This window comes from Staurois parvus, unplaced genomic scaffold (genome assembly GCF_062004578.1).
Source record: "Staurois parvus isolate SC_StPar_1 unplaced genomic scaffold, SC_StPar_1.0 ptg000334l, whole genome shotgun sequence".
Lineage (NCBI taxonomy): Eukaryota > Metazoa > Chordata > Amphibia > Anura > Ranidae > Staurois > Staurois parvus.
This window is the reverse complement of record NW_028318130.1, coordinates 5,772,750-5,788,468: the sequence shown is the minus strand read 5'-3', so window position 1 is coordinate 5,788,468 and position 15,719 is coordinate 5,772,750. Positions and strand designations below refer to the sequence as shown.

Genomic DNA, 15,719 nt, shown 5'->3' with positions numbered 1-15,719 from the left:
CAGATTATTGTGCCTACCAGCCAATATCCCGCTTCTCTGTCCTGCTGCCGTCTACATCTTCGCTACCGACCTTTGGCTTTGTTACTGACTACGATTTCGTCTCATCCTCATCTGCTACCACTTGTGACCGACCCTTGGCTTGTGACTGACTCCACTACTGTCTGATCCCTAAACTGTTTGATCCGCTATCGGTTTCCAGCTGGTTCATTCCCTGGTGGGGTGAGCCTGAGATCTGCGACCTGGTATTAACACGCAGCCAATTCCATCTCCACCATTAGGAGCTCTGGGGAAAACCGGTTAATACTTAGACCCCGCACCTCAGGTGAGCCTTCTGACTGAGGAAGCCCTAGCTTGGGCCTCCCCTTATATAGAGCAAAACAATGCAATTTTAAATAGTTTTGAGACTTTTGTGACGGCAATGAACTAGGTCTTTGATGATCCCAACCGCTGCGCTACCGCTGAAGCAAAGCTGCATAGTTTGCAGCAGGGTAGACGCCCTGTTGCGGAGTATACAACTAAATTTCGACGATGGATCTCAGATACCACCTGGAACCCAGCAGCGCAAAAGAGTCATTTCCGGCAGGGGCTCTCTGAACAGGTGAAGGATGAGCTCACCAGAGTAGACTCCTAACGATCTTGAGGAGTTCATCCAATTATGCATTCGGATTGACCAGAGACTTACAGAAAGAAGAAAGGAGAGATTGGGAATGTTTGAAAGTAATGGTGGCATGCGTTTCTCTGCTAATCAGTTCAGTCAGAAGGATCTAAACATTTCTTCAGATTCTAACACACCTGAACCTATGCAGGTAGATGCTATTAAAAGATCCATTTCTACTCAAGAGAAAGAGAGAAGACGTTTGGAGAATTTATGTTTATATTGTGGGGACTCTGGGGATTATGCAGTTAATTGTCCCAATAAAGTCAAAAGAACAATTGCTGCGATTGATGTTATCCTGCCTGAACGCATAAATTCAATTACCCAATCTATCTCCCCATTGATCGATAAAGTTGGTCCTAAACAGTCTCATTTTGTTGTCCCTATCAAACTTTTCACTGAGGGCCATGAAATTCCTTGTTCTGCTATGCTTGACTCTGGGGCTAGGGGAAACTTTATGGACATAGAGTTTGCCCACAATAACAATATTCTCAGGAGAAACAAATCTGCCCCTATTGATATGGAGACAGTTGATGGTTCACCTTTATCATCAGGACCAGTTACTCGTGAAACGGTTCCTCTAGTACTCCAATTTCAGGCTGACCATTTTGAGACCATCAGCTTTCAGCTGATTACATCACCTAAATTTTTCTGTCATCTTGGGCATCCCTTGGTTTTCTACCCATAATCCCTCCATCAACTGGGGAGCACGGACCATACATTTTACATCCCTTCATTGTGAGGAACATTGTAGGAAACCATGTGCTACAAGTTGTCTACCAATCAGGGAATCACAGGCTGATATGGTAACTACACAGTCATATGACAACCTGCCTCTACAATATCATGAGTTTCGAGACGTCTGTGATAAAAAGAATGCGGATCAATTACCTCCTCATCGTCCATACGATTGTCCCATTGAACTGCTTCCAGGAGCAGAAATACCATTCAGCCGCATTTTCAATTTATCAGAACCTGAATTAAAGGCACTAAGGGAGTGGCTTGATGAGAATTTGGAAAAGGGCTTTATCAGACCCTCAACATCTCCTGCAGGGGCAGACCTGTTCTTTGTTGAGAAAAAGGACTCCACTTTGCGTCCATGCATTGATTTCAGGGGCTTGAATAAAATCACTGTTAAGAACCGTTACCCACTCCCTTTAATCGCAGAAATGTTGGAAAGACTTCGCTCTGCCAAAGTCTTCACAAAACTTGACTTACGGGGGGCATATAACCTGGTACGCATGCGTCAAGGAGACGAATGGAAGACTGCCTTTAGAACCAGATACGGACACTTTGAGTCCCTAGTTATGTCTTTTGGCCTATGCAATGCTCCCGCGACCTTTCAGCACTTAATCAATGATGTTTTTTCGAGATCTGTTGGACCAGTTTGTCATTGCTTATCTGGACGATATTCTCATCTTTTCGGACAACCTGAAGGAGCATCGTAAGCATGTCTGCACTGTATTAAAAGGTTAAGGATGAACCGACTTTACATCAAACTGGAGAAGTGTGAGTTTGAACAAACCCGGATTCAGTTCTTGGGATATACCATTTCTTCAGGAGTGAGCATGGATCCCGAAAAGATCAAGGCAGTGGTGGATTGGACTGCCCCGGGAAACGTTAAGGAAATTCAAAGATTTATCGGATTTGCCAACTTTTATAGGAAATTCATAAGAAACTTCTCAAAAGTGATAGCACCAATTACACAGCTGACAAAGAAAGGAGTACCCTTTGGTCAGCTGAGGCGCAAACTGCTTTTAATAAGCTAAAGACTCTTTTCACTTCTGCACCAATATTGGTACATCCACATCCTGAGCTACCTTTTATTGTGGAAGTGGATGCCTCAGACTCTGCCATGGGAGCTATCATTTCTCAACGACTAGGAGAAAAAATGCAGCTTCATCCCTGTGCATATTTTTCTCGTTTGATGTCATCAGCTGAAAAGAACTACGACATTGGGAATAAGGAGTTGCTGGCTATGAAGGAAGCTTTTTCCGAATGGAGGCATCTGTTGGAAGGGGCTAAGCATCCTGTGACTGTCTTCACTGATCATAAAAATCTAGAATTCATCTGTTCTGCCAAGAGATTGTCTTCTAGGCAAGCACGTTGGTCACTGTTCTTTTCCAGGTTCAATTTTATTATCTCATATTGACCTGGGTCAAGAAATGGTAAGGCTGATGCCTTATCACGGATGTCGTCTGGGCCTCTCCAGGAGAACAATTCTGAATGCACAATCTTGCCCCAAAAGAACTTTCTAGGGGCCACAAGTCCTAAGGCATTTTTGAATCTTCTTAAAGAGGGGTATGAGAATGACCCACTTCTCAATCATCCACCTGAGGACATTAACCTGACTTATAAGTTAGATTTTGGATTCAAGGACATCAACTTTACGTACCTGAAACTGTTCGGGTGGAAGCTCTCAAGTTGGTTCATGATTCCAAACTTGCTGGGCATTTTGGAGTTTCTAAGACTGAAGAACTGTTATCACGTACCTTTTGGTGGCCTGGGTACAAGAAAGATGTCAAACGTTATGTGGCCTCATGCTTGACCTGTGCACACAATAAAATTCCCAGAGCCTCTCCTTTGGGGTTGCTTCAGCCACTCCCTGTTCCATCAAGACCATGGGGGTCTATTTCTATGGATTTTGTGGTGGATTTACCTCCCTCAAAATGACCACCATTTTGGTAGCTGTGGACCGTCTCACAAAAATGGCCCATTTTGTTCCAGTTAAGGGGGTGCCCACTGCTGAACAGACTGCAGAACTGATGGTTCGAGAAATCTTTAAACTGCATGGAATCCCTGATGATGTGGTATCTGACAGAGGTGTGCAGTTTACTTCAAAATTCTGGAAGAGCTTTTGCTCAGCCTTAGGTGTTACAATCAATCTGTCCTCTGCTTTTCATCCTCAGTCTAATGGTCAGACTGAGAGAACTAATCAAACAATGGAACAGTATCTTCGATGCTTTGTCACTTATCTTCAGGATGACTGGGTGGATTGTCTTCCCACTGCAGAGTTTGCATACAACAACTCTAAACATAGTTCCACTTCTCAAAGTCCCTTTTACTTAAACATGGGTTATCATCCAGTTTTTATTCCTGATCTCCCTATCACAACTCCAATTCCTGCTGTTACCAACAGACTAACTACAGTGCAGGAGATTCAGGAGAAATTGATTGAGACTTTGAGGGAAGCTCAGGAATATTACAAAAAGTCTGCTGACAGACACCGGAGAGCACTTAATACGTTTCATGTGGGTGACAAGGTTTGGGTATCAACAAAGAATTTGAAGGTACATGTGCCATCTGCTAAGTTGGGTCAAACGTTTGTGGGTCCTTTTCATATTTCTGCTCAAATCAACCCAGTCACCTTTCACTTAAAACTTCCAGACAGTATGAAAATTCACCCTGTTTTTCACATATCACTACTCAAACCGTTTCAGGAAAATCCTTTCCCTGGAAGAATTCTTCCACCTCCTCCACCTGTTGAGGTGCAGGGTGAAGAAGAATATGTGGTGGAGAAAATTCTTAACTCCAGGATCTTTAGGAACAAATTACAATATCTGGTTCAATGGGAAGGATATGGGCCAGAAGAAAATTCTTGGGAGCCTGAGGAGAATGTTCACGTCTCTAGATTGACAAGAGAATTCCACCAGAGGTTTTCTCACAAACCTGGCCCTAAGACATCCAGAGGACGTCCTGGGAGGAGGGGAGTACTGTCAGGGCCTGGACTTGAACCTGGGCCTTCTGCGGTGGGAGGCAATGTTTCTTCTCACTGAGCCACCTGGAATGCTGGACAGCTCCCTTGACAATTCTTTGGATGATCCTGCCTTGGCCCTGCTTGTCTTGAACCTTGAACTCTTTGCTCCTCCCATGAACTTCCTATAAAGGCCATGTCCTTGCACTTCCTCCTTGCCAGATTATTGTGCCTTCCAGCCAATATCCCGCTTCTCTGTCCTGCTGCCGTCTACATCTTCGCTACCGACCTTTGGCTTTGTTACTGACTACGATTTCGTCTCATCCTCATCTGCTACCACTTGTGACCGACCCTTGGCTTGTGACTGACTCCGCTACTGTCTGATCCCTAAACTGTTTGATCCGCTATCGGTTTCCAGCTGGTTCATTCCCTGGTGGGGTGAGCCTGAGATCTGCGACCTGGTATTAACACGCAGCCAATTCCATCTCCACCATTAGGAGCTCTGGGGAAAACCGGTTAATACTTAGACCCCGCACCTCAGGTGAGCCTGCGTCATTCCCAAGGTAATCCACTGGTGTACCAACCCTGCTGGTTTCAGGTAAGCCTTACAACTGCTGTAGCAATTGGTCTCTGAACCTGACCTTACACCGTGACAGAAGGCCTCTCTGTCTTTTCTAAAGATAGTAAAACTATCATTTCCATTAATTAAAGCCTAACACCAGCCATTTTTGTTTGTTTTGAATGGAGTGGAGAAGTGTCTCTCAGGTTGTCATTACTGTCTAAGCCAGAATTTCCCCTAAATTTTTACTCCTATGGCACTAGGACCAGTGGTGATGGGAATCGATGTCACTAGGATAGGAAGGAGCACAAAGAGACTGTAATCTTTCTCTACTTTGCTAAAAAGTGTTTTTGGCTGGAAATGGAATTGTGAAGCTAGAAATATGCAACAAATCTAATTACTGGTCTACAACCTGACTTGTGTATACAGGATTTCTTTCTAAAGTTATTTCCCTCCTGCTGCTTCATCCAGGCCATGTTAAAAGAACTGGGTTAAACATATGACCAGAGACACAAGCCTCAGAAATAGTGGTGTTTTGATGTGTTTATACTACAGAGAACTGTTTCATGTCAAATGCAATACATTTTCACAGCTGCCAGAACTTACAAACTTGTTGATTCAGTGTATATTCACAAGAAAATATTTGAAATGATATATTAATCACATTTAACTTATTCCTTGCAGCAAATACTGCATATTGGAAATGGCTGAAATTTTGAAAAATAAATACACTAACAATTTGAAAGATGTATAAATGACTAACCTACATACTTATTACTTAGGTATGATAACAGGCATCAAGTCTTTGTTTCTGCCAAAATGTCACTGCTCCTGGACGCACTGATAGTAGGGTTTTTTCCTGCCTTTAAACTATGTGTGCATGGACATGCAGGGGCATTTAGAAGCATTAAAAAAATGGTACAACATCTAGTGTGCATCATCAGGCCAAATAGATTAAGGGAAACTCCCTCAGTGGAGGAAACAAACAGCAACTTCTTGTCCCACAGCTAATCAACCAATAGAACAGCAAAAAGGTTGCCTGATGGACCCTAAACTCGGTAGTCTGGTTTTTGAGTTCTAAATAATATGTACCTATAGCCAAAACATAGTTTAGTTTTGGATAGATTGGGGAAAGATTAGGACTCCTGTCAAATTTTACCAAAGCCAGAGGCTCTGTTGGAGAGGCTCTCTTGGCCAACTGCTCCAGTTGTCTCAAGTTTGAACGATGCCTTCTCCAGAATGTATTCTTCATAGATGTTTATTTGGGATCAGGGTTCATAGAGGCCAGTTAAGAATAGTCCAAATTTTTATCTTCATAGCCATTCTCATGCACTTTGACTGAGACATAGCTTTCTTTATGCAGAATGCTTTATGCAGAATTCCTTTTTGATTCCTTTTTCAGTTTTGAGAGTTTATTGTGCCTTGGCGCAATTTCAAGCATTCCATCTCAGACAAAGCAAATTAGGCCCAAAACATAAAACCAAGTCTCCTTCACATTTCACAGCAAGTTTGATGTTCTTTTCTTTGAAAGCTTTTTTTTTTTGTCTGTGAACACTGTGCTTATATGTGTTGCCGAAAAGCTCCAATTTTGTTTAATCATCTGTCCAAAGGACATTCTGCCAGCAGCACTGTGGTGTGTTAGTATGCATTTTAGCAAATTCCACTGTGGATTTTTTATGTTTTTTTTCAACAGTGGAGTCATCAGGGTCTTCATCCCTTGGGCCCACAGTCACTCAAAAAGCAAATGATGATGCAATCAGACACTGATGTACTTTCATCTTGGAATTCAGCTTGTATGTCTTTGAAAGTCTTTAGTTCTTTATTTGCTGGATTGCGCTATCCTTCTGTTCAATCAGGGGTTGTTTTTCCTCTTGTAGCCACATCCAGGGTGGCTTCAGCCACGTCTAAGTTGGTTAGCTGCACTTTTATGGACCTTAAAAACTTAACATTTGCAATGGTTGACACAGGAAAATCAAGCTGCCTGGAGATGGTCTTATAGCCTTTACCTTTCACATGTTGGTTAATAATTTCTATCTGATCTCCTCAGATGACTCTCTCTTTTACTTTCTCTGGTCCATGTTCAACATTCAGTGTGGTGCACATGATGATACTGTACAGCCAAGTGACTACTTTTCTCTATTTAATAGGCGGATTGAATACATGTGTGATGCTAATTAAAGAAACAGTCTGAAATATCACTATGATCAAACTATTTATAATAATTTCTAGGGGTACCAACAAATTTGTGTAAGCCATTTTTTAAATTACTTTGCATGATTTGTCTCATGTTAAGTTTTTTTTTTTTTTTGCTTTGCTGCAAAGGTATGCAAGTATACTTAAGACAATTTTTCTTAGCTGAATCAATTTTCAGAGGGGATGAAGTATTTTTTCAATAAGCTGTAATGTAACAACAAATTTGTCCACATTTCTACCATTACCGTCGTAATACATTCGACATACATCAACAGGTAAAACATATGGACCAAAATACAAGGTGCACACAAACAAAACGCATTTTATATAAAAGACTGATGTATAGGTACCGATAAATATTCAAGACCCTGGATTTTACTTCAAGATGGTAATTTCTAAAAACAGCATACCAGACATTTCTAATCAACTGATCTGAGAGAAAATAGCATTCAACCATAAAATATTTTCAGACAGTCCTCATTTCCCTCAATCTAAGCATGGGATGAATGTACACTTACTGTATGCAAACATATGCTAATAAACCCTTTCAGTTGTCAGCCAGTGCATGCATGCCTGACTTCCCTGTAATACACTGTATATGGCCAAATCTACCAATGTTCCATAACAGAGGCATGATCTGCAGGAAAATCTCTGGCCTCAATAAAAATAAACCAAACTCCACTGATTAAAAAAAACAAAAAAGAAACAAAACAAGAATCTTCTGATTGAAAGCATGGCCTCCAGCTAAAAATGATGTGGAAGGCAGCTTAGAGTGTATGTACCATATAGCCAAAACTTTTTTTCCCTTCATTTTGGAAATCTACCCAAAGGGGAATTCTCAGTTTAGAGAGTCACTAGAATATTTATTTCCACTAGATGATTTTCCCAAATCTCTTGCTCTTGTGACAACTCTAAAATTTTACAATTCACCTCATTTTCTGTCTCAGTGACAATGGTCATCAGGATAAACAGAAGGGTGAATCTGTCCAATGGAGATACAGGCAGCAAAAACAAAGAATAAGAAAATATGGCGAAAAAAGGTCTGACTATCGAAAACAAAACCGAAAATTTTATGCTTTTATATACACTTTAATACATCAGCATGGTAACAGAATACACTTATAGCAGAAATAAACTGTATCTGAGCGCCACAAACTGAAAATACTATTTAATTCACTATTTATATTCAAAGCAAGCTCACCCATCCATGCAAGTCTCTATGCTTTATTTTGCTGGGATATCACTTTAAACCCAGCCCCCCCCCCAGCATTCCTAGCTGCAGCAATCTTGAGTAAGGGCAGTTGATTAATGCTAAATTTTTTACTACCTGGAATTCATCTGCCCTTAGCTCAGGCATGCTGACAGGAGGGTGTGCTTGGCTGAGAAAACCCTCCCTCCAGATGAAGAAAAAAAAAGGTCTGTGAAGACTCCTGAGATGTATGATATCATTTTGGCCTAGGCCAGAAACCAGGAAGCAACTGAAGAAATGAAAATTAAAAAAAAAAAAAAAAGTTTAAAACAAGTAAATATAATACACCACCCAATCTATTTACTAAGGTTAGCAGTATGAGAATTAAAAATAGTTAATGTACCCCATTCTAAAATGTGAAAAACTATTCTAATCGGTTTATGTAATGCAGCAACATCCACACATGTAGGACACCCAACATTAGATGTGATTTATTCTTCCAAAGCAAATACACTTTTGCACACTGGTACTGAGTAGTAATCCAGTGTTTCTCTTCTCCCTCAGTTTTTCTACATCACTCAGCTAATGTGACCCCAGCACTGACGGAGAGGGGCAAGGAAGGGTCAAAACAGGATGCTGTGCAGGCAACTGATCACCTGATGATGTCACTAGTTGTCAGGACGACAGCAGCTAGAAGGTCGTAATGGTGCAAAATGAAAACCTGTGATTTTGTGTAAGTAAGAGGCAGGCTTGGTCCACCCACTGGCTTGTATACAAGTTTTGGGCAATTTTTAGACATTTGCCAAGGCACCCCTGAAGAAACCTCAAAGCACCCTGGTTGAGAAAGGCTGATAAAGAGCATAAACATATAATGAGATCTGTTCATAAGAAGATACTGGTTGAGACTGGAGATGGTGGTGCAATGTCACTTGATTGGGAGTGAGCTGAAGGATTCTGCAGGATTATGCATTGCACCTAAGGCATATAAGATCTGTGGTTACAAACTTGCTGACTACTTTGTGGTGGAACATGGTTTGGAATTGCAAGTTTTGATCATTACTTGGACTGTCACATTACATTATATGGGTTTTTGTGACTTTTTAAATATCTTTTTTGTTATATGAAAATTTATAATATGATATGTTGAATTTGTAGGAGTATCACTTTTTCACTATTTGGTGAGTGCCTACCTTCATTTACTGCACATATATAGTAAGTGTAATTTCACTTAAAGGGGAAGTTACCAAGATTTCCATTTCCATGTTTTGAGTCTATTATCACAGGGATTGATTGGGTTTGGCGCAGTTTTATTTTTTAATTGCATAAAGATATAATGCACCCAAAAAATAAAAATCAAAGAGAGGATCAAGATACATCGTTTTTATCGAATGGTCAATCTAGTTCTGCCTCAATATAAGCTGATCTATAAAAAGGGACGGACCTGCCCTAAAACATTAAAAAAAAAAAATCTGGCAGCCTTGGCTGGATGTGGCAGACTCTTTCTGGGGGGATACTCTCTTATCACAACCACTGTCGCAGGGTTCTGTGGTTTGAGTGGTGGAATTTAAGTGTGAGTGATCTCTTCTGATGCATATGGGGAATGGATGGTGCAGGTGTTTGTGGCTGTTTGTGTCTGGTGTGTGCGTTTTGACCGTGTGCTTGACTTTTTTTGATTGTTGATCTGTTCTGCTGTTTTTTGTTTTGTAACTCTTACTGTTCTCTGTAAAAGGGCTCATGGCCTGGAATAAATTTGTTAATTGTTTCTGATCCCTTTCTGTGTACCCTTGCTTTTAGGTTTTGGGTCCCTATTATCATTTGTCTCTTTTTTCTGTTACGGTTTGTGTTTTAGAAATGCAAAATAAATAAACACCTTTTTAAAAAAAGAGAGGAACAAGAGGGAAGTGACAAAGCATGGAAGAGTACATTAACGGGCAAAAATGAGCAGGTGTTTCAACAAGACTGGTAGCCAATAGGACAAGTATTCCTGGTCACTCTTACTGTATATAATAGCTACAACATTCTTTCTGAATTGGCCAATGTGTCCACATTTAATTTTTTTATTTAATAAAATGTCATATATCCATAGAAGTCCAATGATTTTTTGACTTGTGTTTAAGGGGTTAAAGTACTGAACTACCATGTGCACCCTGCAATGAGTATTACATGTACCTTTGCCTTTGATGAACTGTTCCTATCTTCACAGATGTCTGCATTCATCTGTCAGCAAAAGCATTTATTGCTCATTAATCATTCACCTACACTTGATGCAACTTCTTACTCTGCTCTCCTTGATAAAAACTTAAACCTGATAGCACAGTCATAACTTGTGAACTAACTAGAAAAGACAATATACTACATAAAGAAAATATAATCTGTTGAATATTATAAACGTGATTGTGTAAATAATGCATGGTTATGAAAATACTGCAAGCATTAGGTCTCATGCACACTGCAGCTGTCAAAAGTCTGTTTTACGGGTGTTTGACATTTTTTTTCTGCCTCTAAAAACCCCTTTATATTAGCCTATGTGTCCATGCACACATAGCTGTTTAGAGGCAGGGATGTTTAGAGGCTAGAGTGTTTAGAGGCAGAAATATAAATGAACTAAAATTGCATTCAAGAGAGGAGCTTTTAGGCAGAAAAAACACCCAACGCGTCTAAACGCATGTAAACACATCTAAACGCGCCTAAGCGAACTTAGCACTTGAGCGGTTTTTTTCTTTTGTCATTTCAATGGCCAGAATTCATTAAATATTGTGCATGAAGCCCTATGCTTTGGTAAACTAAGACTATGGTGATCATTGTGCTTTTGAGAAAGAACTTGACGAGGCTGCACATGCTAACTTGACATCACTTGTTTGGAAATTGTGTGATAGAATTAGTCATGCTGGAAGCGGATACAATCATATTCAGGTTTTAGATAAACAGTAGACTAATAGTGTTAGAAAAGTGCTAGATGAAGACTAGAGAATTCTAGACAGGATAAAAATTAGATAAATAATCTCCCGCCCTCTACAGCAATTTGCAGGCCAAAGTATGACAAAAGAGATTAGGCAAAGAATGTATAGCCAAACCAAACGCTGTGTTTACTATTTAAACCACCTAAAAAGAAAAACAAATAACTACAGATACTTGTGCCACGGCCATTATTTCACTTTGGAAGTCATGCACTGTAGAATACATTCCCTATAATAAGGCAAGGTTAATGGGAAAATTGTGAACACATGTCCTTCTTAAAACAAAATCACATTTCCTAGGCCACAAACTATTTCATCAGCTGCTAATGGACTCCAGATCAACTGGACAAAGAATCTCAGCCAACTTATAATTAAGACATTTTCAAAGGTTTTCATCCAGAAGTGTCAGTGTTGGAGATCAGAAATGAAGCATACCTTTACGCAAATACCAAAAAAAAAAAAAAAATGAGAATCATATTATCTTCTAAAGGAAGAATATCAAAACATGGTATGCGGAGCAAAGATTTAAAAAGAAAGAAGATGGCATGTTATGGGTAGACAGGAGTGTCGCTCCTGTCTAGACCATTTCACTTTGGCACAGGTTTTCTGACCCTGAATTGGCAAAGTAAATAGACACCAAAAAACTGTTTTTGCCATTAATGCAACAGTAATGACAAGTTCAAACCTACTGAGTCACTTTTACAACACAAAGCAGTTTTGCTGGAGTTGGGCTTTAAATGCTAACTTCTCTTTTAGGAACGCACTACATGTTACTCATATTTAGGGCGTAACATGTTTTTAGGCACCAGCCTTCCACCCCCAGAGCCACCAGCCATTGCTGAGTACCACCGGAGTTGCAGGACCATGTGACCGGACCAGACTGAAAAAAGGTAAGTATACTGATCTTTTTTCTCAGGAATAGTCAGTGTGAACTCACAGGGTTAATTATCACTTTATTGCTAGGCAGAAAACATTGTTCCTGTGATAAACCTACAACATCCACTCGACTCGATTTACCAAGTCTTAAAATACCTTTTCCTTTTACTCTGCCTGCCTTCTGAATGAGACAAATTTCGAGCACTTACATAGGCAGCTCTGTTGTTCATAGTTTTGCTCACAAGAAAAGCCCCACGCATACCCACAATATTAGTCCAAGAGCTATTGAGGCATATAATGATGATGATATCAATAGTAAAATCACATATAGGACTTATGCTTGCTAACATAAGCCTTGCTTTCTTTTTAAGGAGATCAAGTTTAATAAATGCGCACATGATGATAAATTTGGTACCTTGGTCTGATTTGTAATTTCCTTATGTTTTTTCACCACACAATCAATAATATCACAGACTGTTTGTATCTTCCGTTCAGAGAAAGCATATTGAAGAAATTGCTGCTTTGTAAGTATAGGCTTGTAATGGAACACATCCCTGAGAACCTGCAGCAAAAGTATTGGGAAAATATGTTTTTATACATTATAATACAGAGTACAGAACAAACAAAGCAGAACTATGGCCTTATAGAAGATAATACAGGGGCTGTGGCTCTCAGCATGGTACCTGCTGATTCAAAAGGCTGTGGCTTGTCAGTCATCACCTGGCCACACCTAATTCTGACCACTGCTTTCTAAATTGACAGCACTGCCCTCTTACTGTGAGCTGCAGTGTCTGAGAGGGGGGAGAGTGTGAAACACAAAATTAAGGAAGATTTGGCTTAGTCAGGATATGTAAAGGAAGTTTATTGCTTACATTATGAGGCTTGTGTATTACATAGCAACTGGATTAGGGACATGTTCAGACTGTCATACAGGAGCTTTTAGTTGTAATTTAAAGACTGTGCAGACTGAATATTTTTATTTGTCCTTTATCAATGTTCATATATTTAATCCCCTGCACTCAGTTTTAATAAACAATGTTTTTCTGCTAACACCCCTAGCTGCTGATAAAAAAAAAATATCCCTCCTCCCTGTGCTTAAATAACATCAAAAGTGTATCAATGGCCTTTATCATTGTGCCCCATGTGGCTTAAAGGGGTGAAAGATGGCTCAATTTTTTTGATTAGCGAAAAGGCAGATCAAAAGAAAAAAAGCAGATTCTTCAATTCTCACAATCAAGGTGCATGTAGGAATCTTCTCCAGTGAGACATTGCATTCTGACAGCAGGAATAAAGTTTTCCAATATTCCTGTTTGATACACTTCGATCTTAAAATCGCCTTCTGTTGAACAGGGTGGCAATACATGGAGTGAAATTCAGGTGATCCCCCCCCCCCCAGGTGATGCTAAAAGTTATAAAGACTTAATGAACATGCCATGTTTTAAAACTACAAATAAATGCTTGTTAAGTCTAGGGGGTTGCAGAGGAGGTTGTTTTACTTACCTAACTCCCTGCTCCAGAAGGCTCCCTCTATCTGCTTCAGAACTTCAGGAAGAGGAGGACACTGCCAGACCTGCTGGGGCCGGGAATCAGGTAAGCAATAAAGCCTTTCTCCAATAATAAACGGTCAATCCAGTATATGTTGTGTTGTCATCCAGCAATAATCAACACCGTGCTTGACTTGTGACCCCATTCCCTGCTCACCTTGACCACTGACCTATAGATTATAATAGGCCAAAAACTCGGGCACGAGTGATGTGAGGAACCATTTTGACTGATGGCTGTGATATGCTTTGATTCATTACTTTTGTGAATGCATTTTTTATTTGAATAAAGTGTTTACATTTGATGGGGTTGCACTATGATCTATTCTTTTTATGTTTGATCATATACACCTTAATTCCACTGGATATCCAAGAGCATGTTCCCTTAAAGGGCCAAAACGAATGAAGTAGCCACTAAGGATCGGCAGTGGATAAGTAGAATTTGGTTTCATCCCTAAGCATGTATGACCTATTTGTTAGGACAGGGAAGAAGGTGAGTGCATGGTGCACCTACCCGGTGATGAGAAACACCACAATATAGTCGGCACGGTGGAGTAATGCATATATGTTCACTATAATTCGGAGTTACATATAATTTGTTTAATGCGAGTGGATACTGTAAGACGTTTAATTCTTGGTTATATAAAACGGTGTTGCACTATGGTATGTTTTTGTTTTAATTTGCTCGGATCTGGAGTTAATAAAAGCATAATACGTGGAAGGAACACGTCATGGATCAGAAATTTGGAGACACATTTTCCTTATAAAAGTGAGTTTTTGGCCTATTATAATCTATAGGTCAATGGTCAAGGTGAGCGGGGAGTTGTGTCACAAGTCAAGCATGGTGTTGATTCTGAGGAAGAGTCCTCAAAACCCGTCAGTCAGTTGGTCATCCAGGATTCCATCATTTTGGACTCAGATGCTATATGGATTGAACACCTTTGTTCATGGTGATGTGCCTGTGTTTTATATGTCCATTGTGAGTATAATAAATATTTTAAACGATAACGCACTAGCCCGGTGCGCCCTCTTTGTTTTTATTTTGCATTTTGTTGATTATTGCTGGATGATAACACAACATATACTGCATTGGACGTTTATTATTGGAGAAAAAAAATTTTCTTGGACTATCACTTTGTGTTTCTAAAGCTTATGGTTCTATTTTGATGAGAAAGTGCACTATACTTTTTTCATTTATTTAATTTTGAGTGTGAGTGAGTGCAGCAATCTTCTTCCCTGATATTATTACTATAGTTGGAACATAGGGCATAGGTTTTTCCATTTGCATAATAAAGCCTTTCTGCAGCCTTGACACTTAAGCAGCATTTACCCCTTGCAGTGTGGAGAAGAAGCCCCGCTGCAAGAATATTCTTTGTTGTGCCCAGAGTTGGGCTTTAAAGTACCGCTATTTCTGTACTTCAAGGATAATTTTTAATATTGCTAAGACAAAGAACAGCAATATACTTTACCTTGTAAACAGCATCAATAAACCTCAAGTCACTCTTTGCAGAAAGTTCAACATCTAAGGACACAAGGATCTCTGCGATGTGCGTTGAATAACCAGTAAATGTGTAGCTGATAATGGGCAGCGATGCAGAAGGATCCCCCTTCACCAAACTTTAGGAAAGTATCAACAAACATAAAAAGAAAAAAAGATTAGGTGATGCTCAGTTTTCCTCAGGAAACTTTCACTTGTTAAGGAGTTACAATCATGGCCAAAAATATTGGCACCCCTGCATTTCTGTCAGATAATGCACCATTTCGCCCAGAAAATTGTTGCAATTCCAAATGTTTAGGCATGCTCATGTTTATTTTTTTTTGTTCGTATTGGTATGACACAAAAAAGTAGAGAAACAAAAAGCCAAATCTGACACATTCCACGCAAAGCTGAACAAACTTATTGGCTCCTTCACAAAATTGAAATAAATAATTGTATTCCAAGTTTGTGATGCTCCTGTAATTTGTAAGCTGTATCAATTAACAGGTGCTGACAATGTAGAAATCACACTGGCAACCAGGTAAAAAACTGACTCAACCTTTCTGTTGTGTGTCTCT

The 15,719-nt window shown here is 39.8% G+C and overlaps 1 protein-coding gene across 1 annotated transcript in view; it reads right to left on the bottom strand.

Moving 5' to 3' along the window:
* The window catches only part of CEP44 (centrosomal protein 44), a 79,138-nt gene that overhangs the window by 50,483 nt on the left and 12,936 nt on the right, over positions 1–15,719 (bottom strand). Inside the window, exons 3-4 of the mRNA XM_089684042.1 lie at positions 15,134–15,281; positions 12,539–12,685 (exon numbers count right to left, since the gene is read on the bottom strand). Coding sequence (XP_089540168.1) covers positions 12,539–12,685; positions 15,134–15,281 — 295 coding nt within the window. The remainder of the gene's footprint in view (positions 1–12,538; positions 12,686–15,133; positions 15,282–15,719) is intronic.